The sequence below is a fragment of the Artemia sp. Qi Xiang Cuo genome, chromosome 15, assembly GCF_049724085.1.
Source record: "Artemia sp. Qi Xiang Cuo chromosome 15, ASM4972408v1, whole genome shotgun sequence".
Lineage (NCBI taxonomy): Eukaryota > Metazoa > Arthropoda > Branchiopoda > Anostraca > Artemiidae > Artemia > Artemia sp. Qi Xiang Cuo.
Window position 1 is genome coordinate 65,612,982 of NC_142808.1, and position 19,338 is coordinate 65,632,319.

Sequence of the window (19,338 nt, forward strand, 5' to 3'; positions counted from 1 at the left end):
AAGACCAAAATAAACTTGAGATCGTTAGAAATAGAAATCAATAGTAATTCAAGCTCAAAACGACAAAAAAGTGCTATTGAACAATAAATCAAATCCAAAATGAACAGAAATTCAATAAACAATCATAGAAAAGAAACCTAAAGCAATTACTAGCATAAATAAATAAAATAAATCTTAAAAGGTGTAAAATATAAAATGAATATATAATTCTAGCTTAAAACAAACAAAAATCACAACAAACAAGGGTTTGGCTACTGTTCCTTTCCCTAAATGTAAAAGTATAACGCATTCTGCGTCATTGGTGCTTTACTGAAAACTATTTGTCTCTTGAACAGTTTTGGCAAGTAACTAATGAAATTAAATATTTGTAATAAACTCATTTTCAGACACAGATACATAGACCAAATAAAACTTGTCCTAGATATAGATTACGATGATGATTCGACAGTCCTTGTTGAAAACCTAAGCAAAATGAATGATAACTTGAGGTTCTGAGAATTAAGGGTACAAAAATAGGTTTAAAAAATTAAGGTTAATAACATTAAGTTACATTGAATAAGAATTAGTTAAAGTGAAGGATAATACTGGGTAACGAGAAGATTGATCAAGTAGACACCTTCACTCGGATGCCATGAGAAAATTAAGGTAGAATAGCCTTGGCCCAGGGTGTTTTAAAAAAAAGAAAAATGTTTGGTAAAAAAGAAGGATGTCAGAAAACCAAAATTAGAACACATGAATGTATAATGATGACCGTCTTCAGGTATAATTCTGAAATGTGGGCAGTAGGAAAGACGGAGGAGCATTTGTTGGATTGTTTCCAGAGAAATTATCCACAGATTCTTTTTGGAACCCATCTGCCTGACGGTATTTCAATTAGCAAACTACGAAAAAAAAGTTCTATCCAAATATAATTTATGTAGAAAAAGTATTTCTTTATATTTCTTTTCATTAAATTTCAAATTTCCTATTTCCAAAGTTATTCAGCTGGTTCCTGTCAATGGAGAAGGATATATACAAAGACTTGCTTGCTTAAAAAACTTCAAGGGTCTAAGTTCTTTCTCTTTTTCTAGGTACTTTTCTTGATGCTTGCATGTCGTTTAATTATCAAATGGCTATCATAGACGTCAAGATCGTTTAGCAAAGCTAAAAAAAGTGAATAAGAAAGGTAAATAAGGCAAAACTGACCTATTATTTGTACCGATTTGTTTTACCAGTGTGAACCTATTTTGAGTTCCTTTTTTTAAGTTACACGTGTTTTCATGATAAATGGGGAATGGGTAAAATTATGATGAATGGGGAAAACTATTCATCATTTCCCTTAAATTTTGGAATTAATTAGATGGTTTTAACGCTTATCCAGGAATTCTGTTAGGAGGAGGGCAAACAAAATCTTTTTCTTTCCGGAAGAGCAACTAAAAGAATATTTTGGGGTGGGGGAGTCGAGGCTGTTATTTTATCTGCATTTCAAGACTATTCTACGAGTCCAAGAAATATTTGGAAGGGGGTTTCAAGCGTAGTGTTCTTTTCCCTCAAGACACGTCTTTGGTTGACACTTAATTTTAAAACACTACCATTCATATCAAATTCAGGAAAAAAAAAATTAAAATTGAAAAAAATATGTATAAGCTAATTAGTGTGAACAGAAGATAGAATGTAAATCAATTAAATACAATTTAGAATATATTATTTAGAAAAAAACAAGTTAAAACAATAAATAATTTCAAAAGTTTAGATGATCAAAGAATTTTGCATAATCATCCTAATACAAGCTTGAATTTAACAGCTCAAGATGAAATAAAATTTATAAAAGGCAACTAGATTTTTTCATAAAAAAAGCAAAAGATTAAATCAATTTAGCTAACATTATAGTTTCGAAACCTTTAGCTTATAATTAATTCAACTGGAATAAAAGTCTGTTAGTCGGGCTCCTAGAGGGGTACGCTCTTAGAGTGACTACTAGTAGGGTAGCTTTTCCTTAGACTAAGTCTTTCTAATTATACTAGGCGTGCCTTCTGGGCGTAGATATAAAGCATACATAATATTATAGAGGTTTTGTATAAATAGTATTATTTTTATTGAACTCAACAAACAACAATACAAGGTTCGGTTAATAGACATGGAACTGGGACTATTTGCCACACAAAATAATTAGAATACAAAAAATATAATTATAAGCTTTTAAGATTACTTATGATAATCAAAAGCAGTCCTAACCAAAAGGACCATAGGTCACCAAAGTATTATTATACAAAAGCTATTATATATAATACAATGTATCTTTTATACCTTAGGGTCAACCGCTTCTTCATTGAGAAATGTGGTTATTTCTCAATATCCTTGAATGGCCACATATTCTGGTTTTCCAAGACCTGTGTTACTTTTTATGGTTAATTTGCAAAGTCTTGTATTAGTCAAAGTGGCATTTTCAATACTTAATAATTTCATTTTGCGTCATAACATTATATTTCAAATTAAAATAATTTCCGACTTAACAGATTTTTCGATAAAATATTATTTCATTTTGCAAGAATCCTAAATCAACAGAAGACATATATATATGTACATATATATTTATATATATATATATATATATATATATATATATATATATATATATATATATATATATATATATATATATATATATATATATTTCAGTCTTCAACCAGTTCAGATCAGTATAATCAGGATTTTTTTTTCATTTTGTCTTTATATCGGAATCTCTGAAATACACAGAAGAGGAATTCACTCGGCCCTATATGAATTCACTGAATTCACATAATGAATTTACTCGGCCCCATACCCCTTTAATTGAAAGTAAATAGCACCTCGCTTGTCAAGGTCATCCCCTAAGGCACTTAGAAGATTAATCTACTCCTGTACAATCGTTTTCTCTGGCCTTGAGTTTTAGTTACGTAAGGATTTAACCTTATACTGGTCCTGGGGATCAATTAACTCTGAACAAACCCGGTAATGGTGATTTCCTAAGGAGCTCTTGAGGAGCTCTTGAGGAACAATGAACTCTGAAAAAAAACAGACAAGGGGTTTCTACCTTTCTCGATGCTCTTGCAAAACAGACTGAGTTACGTTTTAAGATGAAGTCTAAGGCTTTTTCTGATGATTTTAGAAATATTTATCTGGTTTAGGATTTCAACTGGGGACTCCTAAGGTCGAAAAAATAATGTCATAATCAACTCAACTAACACCTTGATGTTGATAAATTGTTCATTGAAACACATTGATAAAATCCATCAAATGTCACCTTTTGAAGTAACGATTAAGTCTAACGAGTAGTATCAAATTAATACTTATGACCACGCCCATAGGCACTACTCTTTTCTTTCTTAGTGGTTTAAGATCACGAGAAGGTTTAGCACCAATTCCTCAAGTGCTGCTACCTACCTAACTAAAGTCATTGCTGATGATATTTTTAATTTATGAATTATTTGTCTGGTGTAGGAATCGAATGTGAGACGTGAGACTTAATATGTTAAAAGAGTAATATGTTAGTAAACAGAGCCAACAAGTCGATGATTGCTATGTTCTCAGAAGTAAATTTTGAGCAATAGGCTTCATGCAGTTGCCATATCATTGAACTGTATATGGCTGAAGGACATATATGATCTTTGGTTTAAAAAAAGCCACTAGAGGTGAATCTTAATTATTTTTTGTTGTGTTTATTTTTGTTTGAACAAATGTTTTTTTAACATAAATTTTTTTTTAACTTGAATATTTTTTCAACTTTTTTTACAAAAGAAATTAACCTGTTATATTTTAGACAAGGGAAATGAATATGAGATAAGTATGTTGGACGAGATTTTTTCTTTTAGAAAACTAGTGTTTGTAGGGAATTTTTTTTAAACGTAGAAATTTTTTCAACTTTTTTTCATGTCTCGAAATAACAGTACATATTATTATGTCAAAATAAACTTACTTGTGATATTTTTCTTAATACGAATTGAAAAATATATACGCATGTTAATTGTATTTTTATCTTTTAGCAAAATTAGTTTTCTAATGGAATATTATTTTACTTCATTTTTTTAACTTAGAAATCTTTTCAAATTCTTTTCATGTCTTAAAATGACACTAAATATACTGATAACAGGCTTCAGAATTATAATCTTGTAAACAAGTATGTAAATTTCCCCTATTGGAAGCTGAAGGCGCTATTAGCAGTGAAATAAAGCCAAGAATACCCAATGCTACAGCAAAAATTACAAGATGATGTCAGCAAGGTCTCGAAAAGGGCGAGTATGTGTAAGATCTTGAAAAGGTCCATGGAAGAGTAATAAAATGTTACGTAACTGATATCTCTGGTCTTGAGTGCCAGTTATGCAATGACATAGTTCTAAGGTACTTAGAGAATCAATAAAGTCTTATGAAAGTGACTTTACAAGCCTTGAATGTTAATTTTGCAAAACAATATCAGAGAGGAATAGAAAAAACCATTGCGTAGCTCTTAGAGTCAATGAATTGTTAGCAGCACTATGACGTAAAAACTTCATATTGATTATCTAGTTGCGCAACTGTAATTACTTCCGATTCGGTGAGGTCTTTCTTGAATGCCATGTGGTGCAACCTATTTCTCTGGTCTTGAGTGTAAAATGAACATGAAACAAAATTAAATATTATTGTGGATTGTTTCTTTTTTAAAATAAATAAAAATTAGAATAGGGATAAAACCTTTTAATGGACAGTGATAACTTTCACAAACAGTGATAAAATTCCATAAAAAATACTAGATATTTCGGACACATACGCAGTGACCGTCATCAGTAGTAAAACTAAAATAAAACAATTAAAAATAATAGTTAATATACGAAATAAAATAAGACTAGCACGTCATTTCTTCATCCTTAAGAGTCCCCAGTTTAAACCCTACACAAGTCAAATATTTCTGTGATCATCGAAAACTACTTGGCCATCATCTTAAAACATTAGGCAATATGTTTTGCAATAGCAATCGACAAAGGTAGAACCGCCATGTCAAGGCTTGTTCAGAGTTCGTTGTTCCTCAAGAGCGCCTTAATAAATCACCATTACCGGGTTTGTTCAGATTTTAATGGTCTTCCAGAACACCAATAATATCGCCTTGCCTGGGTTTGATCAGAGTTCATTACTCCTCAAGAGCGTCTTAATGAATCACCGTTACCAGGTTTGTACAGAGTTCATTGATTATAAAAAATGATTTAGGATCAAATCCTTGCGAAACTCACACTGAAGGCTAACGAAATTAATTATGTATGAGATCAGTGCTCTTATAAATACCTTTCAGGATGGCCTGGACAGACGAGTGGTTAGTTAGTTTCTACTAAAATCATAGGTAGTTGAATAATATACTATGCCCATAATACCCATGGCGAAAACATGAAGCCTTTTTAATGCTTCAAAAACATCATTCCAGGGCATGGGAGGACTAGCAGTTTAAACAGATTCCCTCCTCATACTGTTTTCTCTACTCAGTGGATATTCCAACCACTTCGAATAAAACCATGTTGAAACTGATTGCAATAAGCCCAGAAAACAAACGAGAGCCTTTCACACTCATCTTCTGTATATTTCAAAGATTCTGATATAAAGACAAAATGAAAAAAAAAACTCTATTATCTAGCTCTGAAGTGGTCCATGATGGGTTGAAGACATAAACTATATATCTTAATTTTCTGTTTATTTAAGATTCTTACAAAACGCAATATTATTCCTACTGAAATATTTTCGTAGCTTAGGACTTAGGTTATGTGATAACCTGATCAATTCAGTCAAAAATTTACTTAATCTGAAATAAAATATTTAACGCTAAATAAAACCATATTGTTTTAAAAATACAAGTTTGAATAACATAATCGTTGGAAAATTAAAAGTAAAAAATACAACAGGTCTTGGAAAACCAGGATATTCAAGGAAATTGAGAAATAACCTCATCTTGGCTTATACGCAGGTGGCCCCTGGAAAACCAGTTACCCCGGTATAAACGATAAATTCGATTGTATCTAGCACATTCATTTTACACATACTACTGACATGGTGTTCAATTACCAAGGCAAACAGTCAAAGACAGTTGCAAAATCAACAAACAGAAAATAATTTTGAAAAAACCAAGAGTCCCACGCCGTTCCTTGAGACAACTATGATAAGTATATTAATCAGCTAGCATATCCCCAGTGAAAACATAATATACACTTGAAAAACAAGTCAACACATGAATCGGTCATAGATGATTTGAAAACAAAACAAACTTGTCAAAAGTGTTATAAAGTGATCTTAGAACACGATCTGATAGTTACTAGGACCAAGATTTTGAAATTAAAATACCCCTGAGGAGATTCCCCGAAACCATCACTAAGATCTATTCCCCTACGAACCCTTCCTTTTCGAAGGATCTTTCCCCCGAAAAGTCCTTGCGTGAGTCCACCACGTCTCTTTTTCTTAGCAAAATTTCATTTGAAAGACTTCATTTTTTGATTAGCTTTCAAATCAGGCTAGATATGCCGCTATCAGTTACTAGTCTGTCCCGTAAACCCTCACCCCCCCAGTAAAAATTTATTGCCGCACAAAATTCCACCCAGAGAATATAGCCCAATGAAAAGTCCCGCCCATATCTAAAACTCCCTAAGAACAGTACACCCCAGTTTGACCGTCCTTTGGGGTATACACATTGACATATACCTGTATATAAATTGCTCCCTCAATATATATTACGACACAGATAAATACTGTCTGACTAGACTGTGGGAACCTGAACCCATGTTAATCTGTGCCCGTAACTTTCACCCCCAGACAATTCGAAATGATATACATTTAAGCAGAACCAACCTACGGCCCCCCCCCCAATAACATACACTATCTTTAAAGTAAGGAAAATTTCATTAACTAACTACATGTCCTAGTGGAGTTGGAGGGGGGATCAATGTATATAACACTCGTGTCTATTTAAACCAGTTTTCCATAACTAGGAACAAATGTATATCCACTTCCAAATTGGGTAGGAAACGAAGTTTGGAACTAAGTAGTGTGGACGTGGATTTAGTTATCATTCAATTTTTTGGTTAAAGAAGAATATAACTAAACCTTTTGGTTTCCCTTCAAATGAGGGCTCTTTTTATCTTCTAGGACTATTCATGCGATTTAATCGTCCCTGGAACAAAGATACAATCACACATCCGTGAACTTTCTCCTGGAAAAAAATGTAAAAATTAACACTTTTACAGATGGGAACTTGAAACCTCTGCAATACGGTTATCTGACACGCTGAATCACATGGTGTGGTCAGGGACTAAATTTCATCAAAACTCTGGGGGGCAAATGTGGAGTCAATTCTCCCAAATCAAGTGAAAATGACAGTGGAAAAGGAAAATTCAGCTACATATTACAATACATGCAAAACAAAGCCTTAAAAACAACTAACTCTTTTCTGTGAATTATACAGGCTCATCTGAGCTTTGAAAATATTTCGAAGAAAATATATTTCAGATATAGAACAAACTGGGGTCTCTGGGACAAATTGGGGTCTGGAGAAAGCAGTTAAACCCCCTGTCTCATAGCAAATTACATCCCTGGGTGTGACTTGTATTAAGCTTTATTGACTTCTAAGTGGTGTTAGCCCCCCTCTGTTTATTATAAAGACAAACAAAGTTTCTATTGCTCGTAGATTTTGAAGGGTAACACTGAAATAATTGAATATCAAAAATTTGGCATCAATATCTTATTATCTTGATGTATCTCTTTCCATAAAAATTTAGTTTTTAGAGTTTTGCTTATTATTCAGTCGCGTCGCTTCTTACTCAAAAAACAGCTTGACTGTGACAACATATCAACCTCTACGGTAAGTTAATGGTACAATTATATGACTTAAGGCTTCTGACGCAAGGTTAGTGGTGTAGAGCTCAGCAACTATGTGCATCAAAGTGGAAAAAGATCAGGTTATGGGGGAGAGGGGGGTCGTAAGAGGCAATTTTGAAAAATATTAAACACATGAATGTTGTCCGTCCGTCGAGTACAAGGTCTAAACTTAATACCCAACAAACAAAACGATTTGAGAGCCAATTCAAGTGTAGTAAACTCACGGGCTGTCTGTAACGTCCACAAACTTTGCAAACCTATAACATGTAGCTCGAAGATTACGTGTATCCCTCAGAGTGAAAATGCGCCAGCACAGACTCAAATACAGACACTGAGGAAGCACTCGAGCACTAGTCCGTGATGATTAAATTTGGTTATAGAATTTCTGCTTATTTGCAACAATATGTCTATAAAAGTACGACATGTAGGTGTGGCAGTAAGGCATACAGAGCCAAAGGGTTTCAGTAATTGATCTCACAAAGGGTAGATCCAGCTCCAAACTAGACTTAAATGGCTCAACTTCGACATCACCTAATCGAACTGGCGCATACTCATTTTCTTTTGAATTAAACAACAACACAAAAAATTTATCAGTGTTGAACTACAGGCATGTTTTATGATAATTGCACGGGAGTTGCAGAAAATTTTGTTCCCGGCCACACAGAAAATTACTTAAACTAAAGACGCCATCTACGTAACCAATCAGTGAGATGTCGATCCCAAGAAGAAAACATACAGTCAGGGTATTGGACTGAGGTTTAACAATGCTATTGTTAAACGTGATTTCTTTTTCTTCAGCTTTTTAACAGCTGAATATATCATAATCTTCTTAACAGCAACACCAAGACTTCTTGCAATCGAAAAAAAAATCATCAAGACGAGTTTTAAAACCATCCGGAAGCTGTGAGTCTGGTGGCGAGAATTCATTTTGGGTATGTTCAATCCATGACAGTAGTGGAATTTGCGATGGTGGATCTTTGCGGGAATCCTTAGATAATGCCGACCAAAGCTTATTCGGATTCGAACAAACCGCTTCAGAATTTGCCACAATCAAAGAACCACGATGCAAAAAAAGCTCCTTTGCAAATCGTCGTTTCTTAAGAATCTGAATCTTATTCAGCCAATCATCAAGCGGTGAACCGGCTTCCCGCCAGATAGAGAGCCACAACTTAGCAGAATTACAAGCATTCCGTAAACTGATATTAGGCGACCAAACAGGAATTTCAGTATCAGTCTTTACTTTTCTTGCAAGTATTGGTCAATATTAGATGTACTTCTACTATTGTGGCTATACGAAAAATCCTTATTTTTTGATACGAGTAAATATTCACTGTCAACCAAAACATAAAGTAGTGACATGACTAGATGGATTTTTACCTTACTTTATCAAGTCACAGTTGAAACCACTCAGTATAACACAAGAAAGTCCCTGTATTTTCACATTTTCAAGACACTTAGCTAGCCGAACCATACTAATTGCAAACAGTCTCTCTGATTTCTCAGTTGACTCAATTTCACTACTATTCTATTCATTTATTCCTCCCAAATTTTCTTGCGTTCAGCACTTTCAAAAGTCCGTCCCAATGCTCCCGCTTTTGCCACAAACGTGAGCCAACGATTTCTTGCTATATCGTCATGATTTGCAAGTTCGTTTAAGGGTAGTCCACTGCTGTTTTTTCAGTGTATTTCCACGTAAAATTCTTCTAAGTACTACTGCAACCCGTTGCACACCGTTTTCACATTAGTGTCGCTTCCTGTGATATATTTCCGCCATCTAAGAATGCTGCACTTTTCAGAAACTTGAACACCACACATTCTTTTTTCTGCATACTGGAACAGTGTGTCGAAACATAGGTTATATAGCCTTCCAGAAAAAAAGGATCCCTGTGCGGATGACTTCTTTTTAGGTTTATTATTGAGGCCAGTTTTCCGTACATTTTTATCACCATTTCAGCGTAAACTACAGTATTTTAAAGTTATAAATCTTTTTATTTCCAAACTTGATATTTTTTCACATTAATAACCATAAAACTTCTCGTATTATGGAATTATATACCCTCAGTATGTCAGCACCAACTAGGGCTAATAGGTTCCAACCTATAACTTTGTCCATCGTTTTTTTTTTATCTCGTCGGAGGCAAATGTCTGAGGACTGTCAGGACATTTTGGGATTTTCTGCTTTTTATACCACCGTACTGGTAATCTCCCACTTTCTATTCTGCACTTTTCGTCAGTTTTTAGTACAGAGTCGAATGTCCCAGTTTGTTTAAGAAATTGGTCGTCAGTTTGGCACTTCTTTTCAAGGTCCGCCCTTGTGTAACAGTAATATAACTAGTACTTCATTATCAGGGTATCTTCTTGACCCAAATTCTTTTAGTACTTTCATTAAAAATTCCCCGATTTCACTCCAAGTTAACTTATAAAAATCACAGCTTAGCCCGGCAATTCCTGCCGATATTCCATTAATTAACCCGGATATTTTTTTCTAAGTCATGTTTCTTAATTTCGTGCCCTAGGCGTGCATTGTCTTCATATAGAGTCTAGCATGATCATTAAAATTCACCAAAGTAGTTCTCTGTCGTGTTTTCAATAGGAGGTTTTTTATACAACACTCTGTAAAAGGAGGTAGTTTCTTTTTATATTCTCGTTTGATCCGATGTTGTTCCACCGTTTTCGGTTCTGACTTTCCCAATTTGGTTTTCAATTCTCTTCGCTTGCGCTTTAACCTTTTCTGACATCGTTACCAGTCTTAATACTTCCAACTCTTGTAATCTATTTTTTATCTTGAAGGTTTAGAACTCTTTTTCTTTAATTTGTCTTATTTGCTGTTTCATATTGATACCAAATGAACTATATATATGCCGTCTTATAGGTCTGTTAATGGCCTAAACAGATGGCTTTTGTGAGCTTCTGTCCCGCTTCTCTGTTGCTTTTCCAGGTCTCTAATGAAATAAATAATTTTTGCTTTGAACTTAATCAAAAATTGTCCACGCCTGTTTGTTCAGCGTAGACTTTTATTGTTACTTTTATTCTGCTTCAAACTACTCGGTTCGTATTTGTTCTTGTTATAAATTTGGATCCATTTCGCCAAGATACTTGTTTTTTTAAGTCGACAATGTAGTCTCATCTAAATTGAAGTTAATAATTATACATATAACCGCGTAATCGGTGAAAGTTACCACAACATTTTCAATTTTCGTAACATTTTTCATGAGCTTGGCGTTTAGTAGATCCTGTGTATATGGTTTGCACCTCTTGCGTTAATACGGGTGGAATACAACTCCTTATTCTTGTTTTTTCCAAACATTTTTCAGCTCCCAAACACGTACAATTTCTTTAGTTCATTGCTTAGTTTCCTCTTGTAATTTTTCATGGCTTTACTTCTGATGTCTGTTGACTGTGATACGCAATTGAAGTCTTCTAAGACAATCATTGATTCTGCAGTGAGATGCTTGATAATTTTCCTTCTGGAGAATTCTTCGCATTGCTGACAGTTATTTGTGCCAGATGATAGGAGAACATTTATTATTGTGATATTTTGCCAATTGATGCTGCTCACTTTTTAAAGTCTTTGTATATCAGGTGTTATTCATGGCTGTTTGCTGATTCACTGTCCATCACTAACCTTCAGCTGGGTCCTCTCCTCTTCTTTCTTGTCCTTGTTTTAGAGCTGAGTTGGATCAAGCTGATTAATAACTTCTTTCTCTGGATTCTTTTACGCGTGATGTCTCAGACTGTTTCGTATTCTCTGGTTTATGAAATAGTGATGAGGCTGCAAAAATTAAGTTTGACTGCTTTTAAGCTGCTAAGTGACAGAATATTCTGCAATGCTATATTGATTTGTTTTCCATCGTTGGTCACGCTGGCGAAACTGGCCAGGCAATGTCCTAAGGATTGCATCTTTTTTCTGTTGTACCCCTTCTCTGGTTCGTATTGTTTCTCGGAGAGTTTGTATCATCAATTTCGTCGTTCTGAATGATGAAACAAAGCTTGGGTTGGCCATTGTACGAGACAAATATCTTTTTATCTTGGATTATGATAACCATCGGTGAAAAGTGGAATACAATATACGTAAGCGCTGAAGCTCGGCCAGTGTAATCCTCAATTAAATCACCCCCTTCGGACTACTTTCAACGCTTGTTCAATACCTGGCCATAGCGTCTAAGCAATGCTCTAACTTCATCAGCTAAAGATTTGCCTGGGATTTTTCGGAGAAAAATGATAATTGGGAGTCTGTCATATTTTTCAACAAACTCTAGATCAACAATTTGATCAAAATTCATCTTCAAATCCGTTTTTTTTCATTTTTTTACAAATTCATCTTCGAGGACAGCAGAACTAATAGTATCCAGCACGAGTACAAAAGGCCGCATATTATGTTATAAGAATAAAAGCGAAAGAATAGACAACGAGACGAGTCACAGTATTTCGGGAAACGACCCTTCCAAGTCCAAAAATGAGTCCAGTGTCAAGCAAGAATGACCCTATTCATCCACATTGTTCAACCACGTGATAAGACAGGATAATGAATAATGCCCTAAGAAATCTCAGGCGAGTTGTCTTGGTCAACTAGATGGTTACTGAAAAGTTTGAAAAGATTAGACAGGATATTTCAGAAAAAAACCAAAGTAAGAGTCTACATAGTATCTGTGCGAGCTTTACAACTATACACCTGCGAGACATTGCTTCTCAAGGCTGAAGAGTTTATATTATAAATTGTACAAAACTGTACAATTTAAGATTGTAAACTGTACAGAAAATGGTTTTCAAAGTCATAAAAATTTTAAAAAATATTTAACTTCACGGATCTATTTATACATTCAAAAGTTAATTTATATTTTTAGTAAAGTCTTTTTGCAAGTATTTCTCTTATATCAAAAATTAAACTCTTTTTAAATGTCGCTCCTTGCTGATCTTAGACAATGAAATTGCACTCAACCATCCCCCCCTCAAGATCTGGCAAGTGAGGCGGTCACCTACGTTTTATTACTCCCTTAAAAAAGAAAGGTTACGATCAAGATTTTGATGGTGTCCGTCCCATTGCTCTTACTCCAGTTTTTTCGAAATGATATGAAAGGTTTTTAGCTTTGTGGTTGAAAGTAAAGAAAATCCCAAATGTTGACCAAACATAATTCAGAAACCTACAGTCAACATCTACTACCAACTATTTTGTGTACCTTATGTGCACAATATATAACACACTCGAAAAACCCAATACCTGGCTCAATGTTATCGCTGTTGACTTGCAAAAAGCTATCTAATGACTTTCAAGTTGACCCTTATTTTATTGGAATAATTGCGTCCTTCCTCTCTAATAGAACGCAAGTCGTGAAATACCTGAATGTAATTTCTGATCCCCTCTCAATTTATAATGGTGTTACCCAAGGAACCCTCTTACGTCCAAATTTATTTCTTACAAATTATAAACAGCCTTGGTGTTTATTTTTCAGATAGATAGAAATTCGTTGATGATCTAACTGTCTTAGAGACATGTTTCAAAAATTCAAAAAGCAACCCAATGGACATCATGGAATCGACATCAGCCGAAGCTCTTACTGATGTTATGAAAGTCAACCCTTTAAAGTCAACTGTTATTACCAATAATTTTCTCAAAACTCCCCCTTCTCTCTCCTGTCCAATCCCCCCTGAAATGTCTGTTACCACTATGAAATTACTGGGTGTTACCATTTCAAGCGACTTAAAATGGGATTTTCATATTAATGACATATTAAAACATGCAAATGCCGCAATTTCCCTCCCTGAATCTTTGAGAGATTTAAATACCCTATCTGATACTATCCGAGGATCTTTATGTTATCTTTATACTCAATCCTTGAGTAAGCCTATCAGGTTTGGAATCCTGGCATTAACATTAAATTGTTTGATAGACTACAGGCAGTCCCAAAAAAAGTGCCTAAAAATTATCTTCAATAGGGTACATTACCTTATATTTCTCTTCTTAGGAGAGCTAATTTTGTCACCCTTAAGGAAGGGAGAGCAAAAATTACCTTGCGTTTTGCTAACAATGCCCTTCATAACCCTCGAATAACTCCCCTTTTCCCTGGTCAATATTCACCCCTTCGACCCCGCGTTCTGTGTCAACAAAAATCCCCCTTCTTGCCCCCATAAGAGTTAGCACTGAAAGATATAGAAGAACTTTTATCCCTTACATAGCTGACATTTTCAACCAGTGAATCTCTGCAGCCTACCCCCCCCCCACTCACTTTTTACCATTCAGTTATTGATATTAAGGCACATTTTGCAAAGTTTTTTTTGTTTCATTTATGTTTATTAGTCACTAATTAACTTATGTTTTTGTTTTAATTTTATTGTATACTATTGTTAATTTTACATGTTGTCGCTTTTTTGTAATTTTCGATAACCAAATTTTGGTAGTACATTGTCATGACTTTAATTAGTTTATTTTATTAACATTTTAATCGTTTAAAATTGAATCTGTTATAATTTTCTGTTGTTATTTAATTGTTTTTATCGTTCTTTCTTCGCTTTATATGACGTTCAAGTGCGAATTCGGCCCTTTCACGCTTGTGATAAGTGATTTTTAAGCAATAAATCTTATCTTACCTAAGACCAACAAAGCTATGCACACTCTTCGCCCTCCCAATTCATTCAAAACCTCCCTCTTTACACCCTCCCAGGAGGTACCTATTTCCCTTAAATCTTTCCTTACAACATCCTTCCACCATCACCACGGAAAACCTGCTCTCTGGTTAGCTCCAGACGGTTGGCCAAAAAAGAAAATAATTGACATTCTGCCATCCTTCATCCGCAGACCACCCTCACGCCTTCTCAACCTTCATCTCATTATAACCCTGGAGAGTGTGAACTACACTATTCGTAAAGCCTTCTGCTTGAAATATGGTCAGTCATCCGGATACCCAGAAAAAATCCGTAGGCAATTTCTCTGAAAAACACCCAGCAAATCTTCGTCAGTTTTGGTGAAAGCTTCAGAAACCAGGCTTCAGACCCATATTTGACCACTGTCATCCTTCATCTTCCTCCATCTGTCTGTGTCTTTCAAATTCTCAGCAATTTTATCCTTTCATCTCAAATCTCCTTAGTTCACATTTTTGATGTCTTAATTTGCAGATAACAGTAGTAGAAGTCCTTCTATATTACTATCCTTAATATCCCATATTAATATGTTATATTACTATCCTATATTAACTATCCTTTTCTATATTACTCCCTATGACTAACCACCCTTCTTTCTTCTATGTTGTTTTCGATCTTTGTGTTTTAACCATATTGTATGTTGATTATCGGTTTGTTTCCTTATTCAATTATGATATTGAAAATATTGGAATTACACAATCAATAGTGATTAAATGAAAGTATCCTTGTCCGCCGTAAAATGTTGGTGCTCTAAATGCTAGCATTTATTTACTAATAGATTCCAGTCGTATAAGGAAAAAATACATTATCAAGGTTTCTGTCTCATTCACTGTCCACCCGCTTTGCATTATGAAAAAAAAATGGTTTACCGAGATACATTTACATTACTTTTATAAAATTACACTACAATTACATTTTGACTTTATTAGCCCTCAATATCATTTGAAGTAAAATTTCCAATTAGCATGTCCAAACATTCTTCAAATTAAAAACAATCGCTAGATTTTCCTAAATATAAGAAGTTTATAACACCAGTAAAACTATACCAAGTATTATGCGTCACTATTAAGGTTCATTTATGTGTACTGGCCTATTCAAAACCAAAAAGAATATTCAGATATTCAGAAATCAGGAAGAGTCAAGTATTCAGCTCAATATGCTCATTAGCTATCATATTAAGAGTGATTAAGGCTTGAAACTGTTCAAAGAGCTGTGGTTTCCACAATAGGGGGAAAGAAGATCACTTTTAAGGTTAAGTCCACCTATCCCAAAATTGTTCCTTTAAAAGCAACAAGATCAAAATCACAACTTTGTAGTGATGTGTCTCTTTTCTTGCTTCATAAGTGTAGCAGCCTTTAAAAATGAAAATAATCTAACAAGAAACTCTAAATTATTATTTGCCATATATTTAAATTACATTTGTGCTATTTTTTAAGCATACACACAAACTTAGCCTTATTTGAATTTTAGTACAACGATTCCCTCGTCTGATTAATTGCTGATATGTTTACAACATGTTTCCCACTTTAGGTTTTGTTATTCAAACCATTACTAAAATACGGCTAGTTCGAAATATACCTCTATCATTGTTGTCAAATTCCTCGTAGATTGACTCAGATAATAAAGTATATATTCTGGAGGAATCATTTAAGATTAAGTTTTGATTTTCAAGTAATGGAGAAGAGGTTGCAGTACGCACAAATGTTTGCGTATTACCTGCTAAGGCATCATTAATTTCTAAAAAACGAAAATATGAAAAATAGATGGTGAAAAATACAAAAAACTGTTACATTAAAATATTGCCTTTAACAGATCAATAACTAATGAGACTAAAAAAAAAACAAACAAATGAAAATTAAACTCTGACAAAATAAACTTTATAACTAAAGCACGAAAAAAAAAGAAAACATTCATAATATTATGTATGTTCTGAATATAAAATAAAACATTCATATCGTTCAAGGCAAACATTTAATGCAATACAAAATATAGTACAAAGAAAACACTTAAAGGTCCAATCACCAATTCATTTACATAAATAATCACCTGATCAATTCTTTTTTTTTCTTTTTTCAACTCTGAATTCCTTGATTGATCTAAGTACTGTGGAGTGGGCATCAGCTTGAGCCCCTTTGTAACGAGGTCACTTCTCAAGTGGGAACCTATATCACACAGAGTAGTAAGAGTGGTTCAAAGGCCACCTATACAAAAAAAAAACAGTTATTATAGTTTATGCTCCAACCAGAGACACGCCAGAGAGTGAAGCAGATCATTTTTACAAACTTCTAACTTATAAACTTATTAAGGTCCTGAAACAATATACTATCTTAATTAAAAGGGAACTTCAATGCCAGAATCAGCAAAAAAGTATCCAATGCTGGGTCTGACGGCCAGTTTGGTCTTGTGGTGGAGTGGCTAAGAATGACAATTGTACATTTTTTCAAGACAGCTTGAAACCTGGTAGACATATACTTTTGAACGTGCTGAACAATCCTCTATCTGGAGGTAAAAATTCGATCACTAGAACGTCATATAACGTCGCAAATTGCTAATTGGGGTTTTAATATCCCATGTCTTGAAATGGATAAATGCTGCTGAACCCATTGGTCGTCTCATTTTTATCCTCAGATCACAAGAACATCGTCGAAACGTCCTAAAAATTTAAATGGAATTTTAATGGTCTACTAAAGCTTAAAATAGGCAAAAAATAATGCTGAACCCATTGGTTGTCCCAATTATATACTCATATTATATGAACTTCATCTAAAAATCAAAAAACGTCGGGAAATATCAAATGACGATTTGGTGATACACAAGATTCCGTATATTGAAGCCGCGGATGAGGTCTCAACTATGCAGAAAATTCAAAATTAGACAAATTAGGTGACAAAAACGTCGTCAAAAAGCTGTATAATGTTGCTTCCGATCGCCCTGGCGAAAAAAGAGATTCGGATCGCGGGGGCCATTTTAGCAGGGTATAAGCCAGGTATTAGAGGCAGGGTATTAGAGGCGATAGGCCAGGACAGTGGATATCAGTTTTCTAAAAAATAAAATCTTTACCAGACCGTCCCATTAGGTTTGTTTGACGCTCTGACTATCTAATAGCGTAAAAAAATTTAGAATGCTGGACATCAACTATACAAACTATCTTACATACTTTATGAGATTCATCGTAGTTATCAAAAAGAGGTAATTCAAATCACTTGAAAACAAAGCATCACTTCGATTGAAATTTGGCAGGAATCAATAACTTTTGAATAACTATATCAACAAGTTAATAGCTTATTTAAGCCCAAGCACATTTCTTATTAAACATTTGCACTTTTGAATACAATATTTTTTACAATTGTACTTGGTCAGCTCCTTGCAGGCAGAAGATGCCTCTGGTGAATCACTCAAACGTGGAGTCCATTTTCCGCCTTTGTCTCGTTTCCCTCCCCATTCTGAAGGGTCAAGTTTAAGTGGATCCCCTCTGAGCGACTAATTCCAGATTTTACTTTGGAGCACAGCGCATCAGATATGGTGAAGCGTTGCTGCTCCCATTGCAGGAATTCGGTCGACCAATTTGCCTTGGCTAAACATGTTTTTGGGGACCTCATTGATAATCAGCATTGCAACTCGTGCAGTCATATAGAAGGTTTACAATTAGTTCAAGCTTAACAACAACATCCTTTTCAATGTCTTTGCCACATTCAATTGCGCAAGTCATCGATGATATATCTCAGGATAGATATACTATTAATTCCAGAGCAGTATGGCCAACATTTGCAAATAAAGAAGTTGTGTCGCGTCGCAGTCCAAGAAGGCATGGAACATCGGTAGTGCTTTACATTTGGAAGTTCCAAGGTTCACAGCGATGCAGTTTATCGGGATAAACTTATGGTTCTCACAAATTCCAAAGAACATCCACAGTTCCTCAGATCACGAACCAGCAAACGAGAACATTCCTTTCTACCGACTGAACAATCAGGAGCTTTTACCCTTTATCACTTTGTACCTTCGCCTGTGAAACAATACATGTATTCGCCTCTTCATGTGCACAAATACTTGAATTTCCAGCATCAAACATTCGGTCAGAACAAAACACAAGTTCTTTCCTAGTAGCGAATACATCTCGATCTTCGAGTTGGCCGATCTTTTCCAACAAAATTTCAGAAAGGAAGTCAAACAGCTGTTGCTTATTCTCATGAACTCGCAAAAAGTATTATTATTTCGATTTTTGGGGTAAACTTGTTGTGAGCAAAACCCGAGTTCTGGTCCCTGTTCCGCACTTTATTCTTGTTCCAGATTTCCCGGCCATCTTCTATGTAGACATCCTACATGACGTCAATTCTTTCTCATCGAATGAGCTGATATCGAATATACGGAACGAATACGTCGACTATGTAATAGCCAAAAGGCTTCACCGAGGGTCGACATATGCATGATAACTGCCCCGTCCCAAATCCACTGCGACTAAACGGAGCTGAAATAGATACTGGTACCTCTGATCATGTTTCTATATTTTCAAGCAATAGTGGAATGAGATCAGATTGTGGGGTGCTTTGGATTTCACCTTGCTTGAAAGCTTGGGAGGAAACATCTCATTCTCATGAGAGAAGGTTGTCAGGTCATTAGACCTGAATTGGCTAGCAATATATAGACTATAAGAGAGTTCTCTGTTCTTCCTTGAGACATTCACTGAGGGTCAATATATATATGATAACTGCCCCATCCCAAATCCACTGCGACTAAACGGAGCTGAAATAGAGACTGGTAACTCTGAACATCTTTCTATAAGTTCAAGCATTAGTGGAATGAGATCAGATTGTGGGGTGCTTTGGATTTCACCTTCGCTTGTAAGCTTGGGAGGAAACATCT

General features: G+C 34.8%; 1 protein-coding gene across 1 annotated transcript in view; it reads left to right on the forward strand.

The window, feature by feature from the left end:
• Positions 1 to 17,962, forward strand: part of LOC148943996 (uncharacterized) — a 347,461-nt gene extending 329,499 nt beyond the window's left edge. The window contains exons 7-8 of the mRNA XM_089101323.1: positions 11,425 to 11,721; positions 17,839 to 17,962. Of these exons, the coding sequence (XP_088957449.1) occupies positions 11,425 to 11,721; positions 17,839 to 17,962 (421 nt within the window). The remainder of the gene's footprint in view (positions 1 to 11,424; positions 11,722 to 17,838) is intronic.
• The last annotated feature ends 1,376 nt before the right edge of the window (positions 17,963 to 19,338 follow it).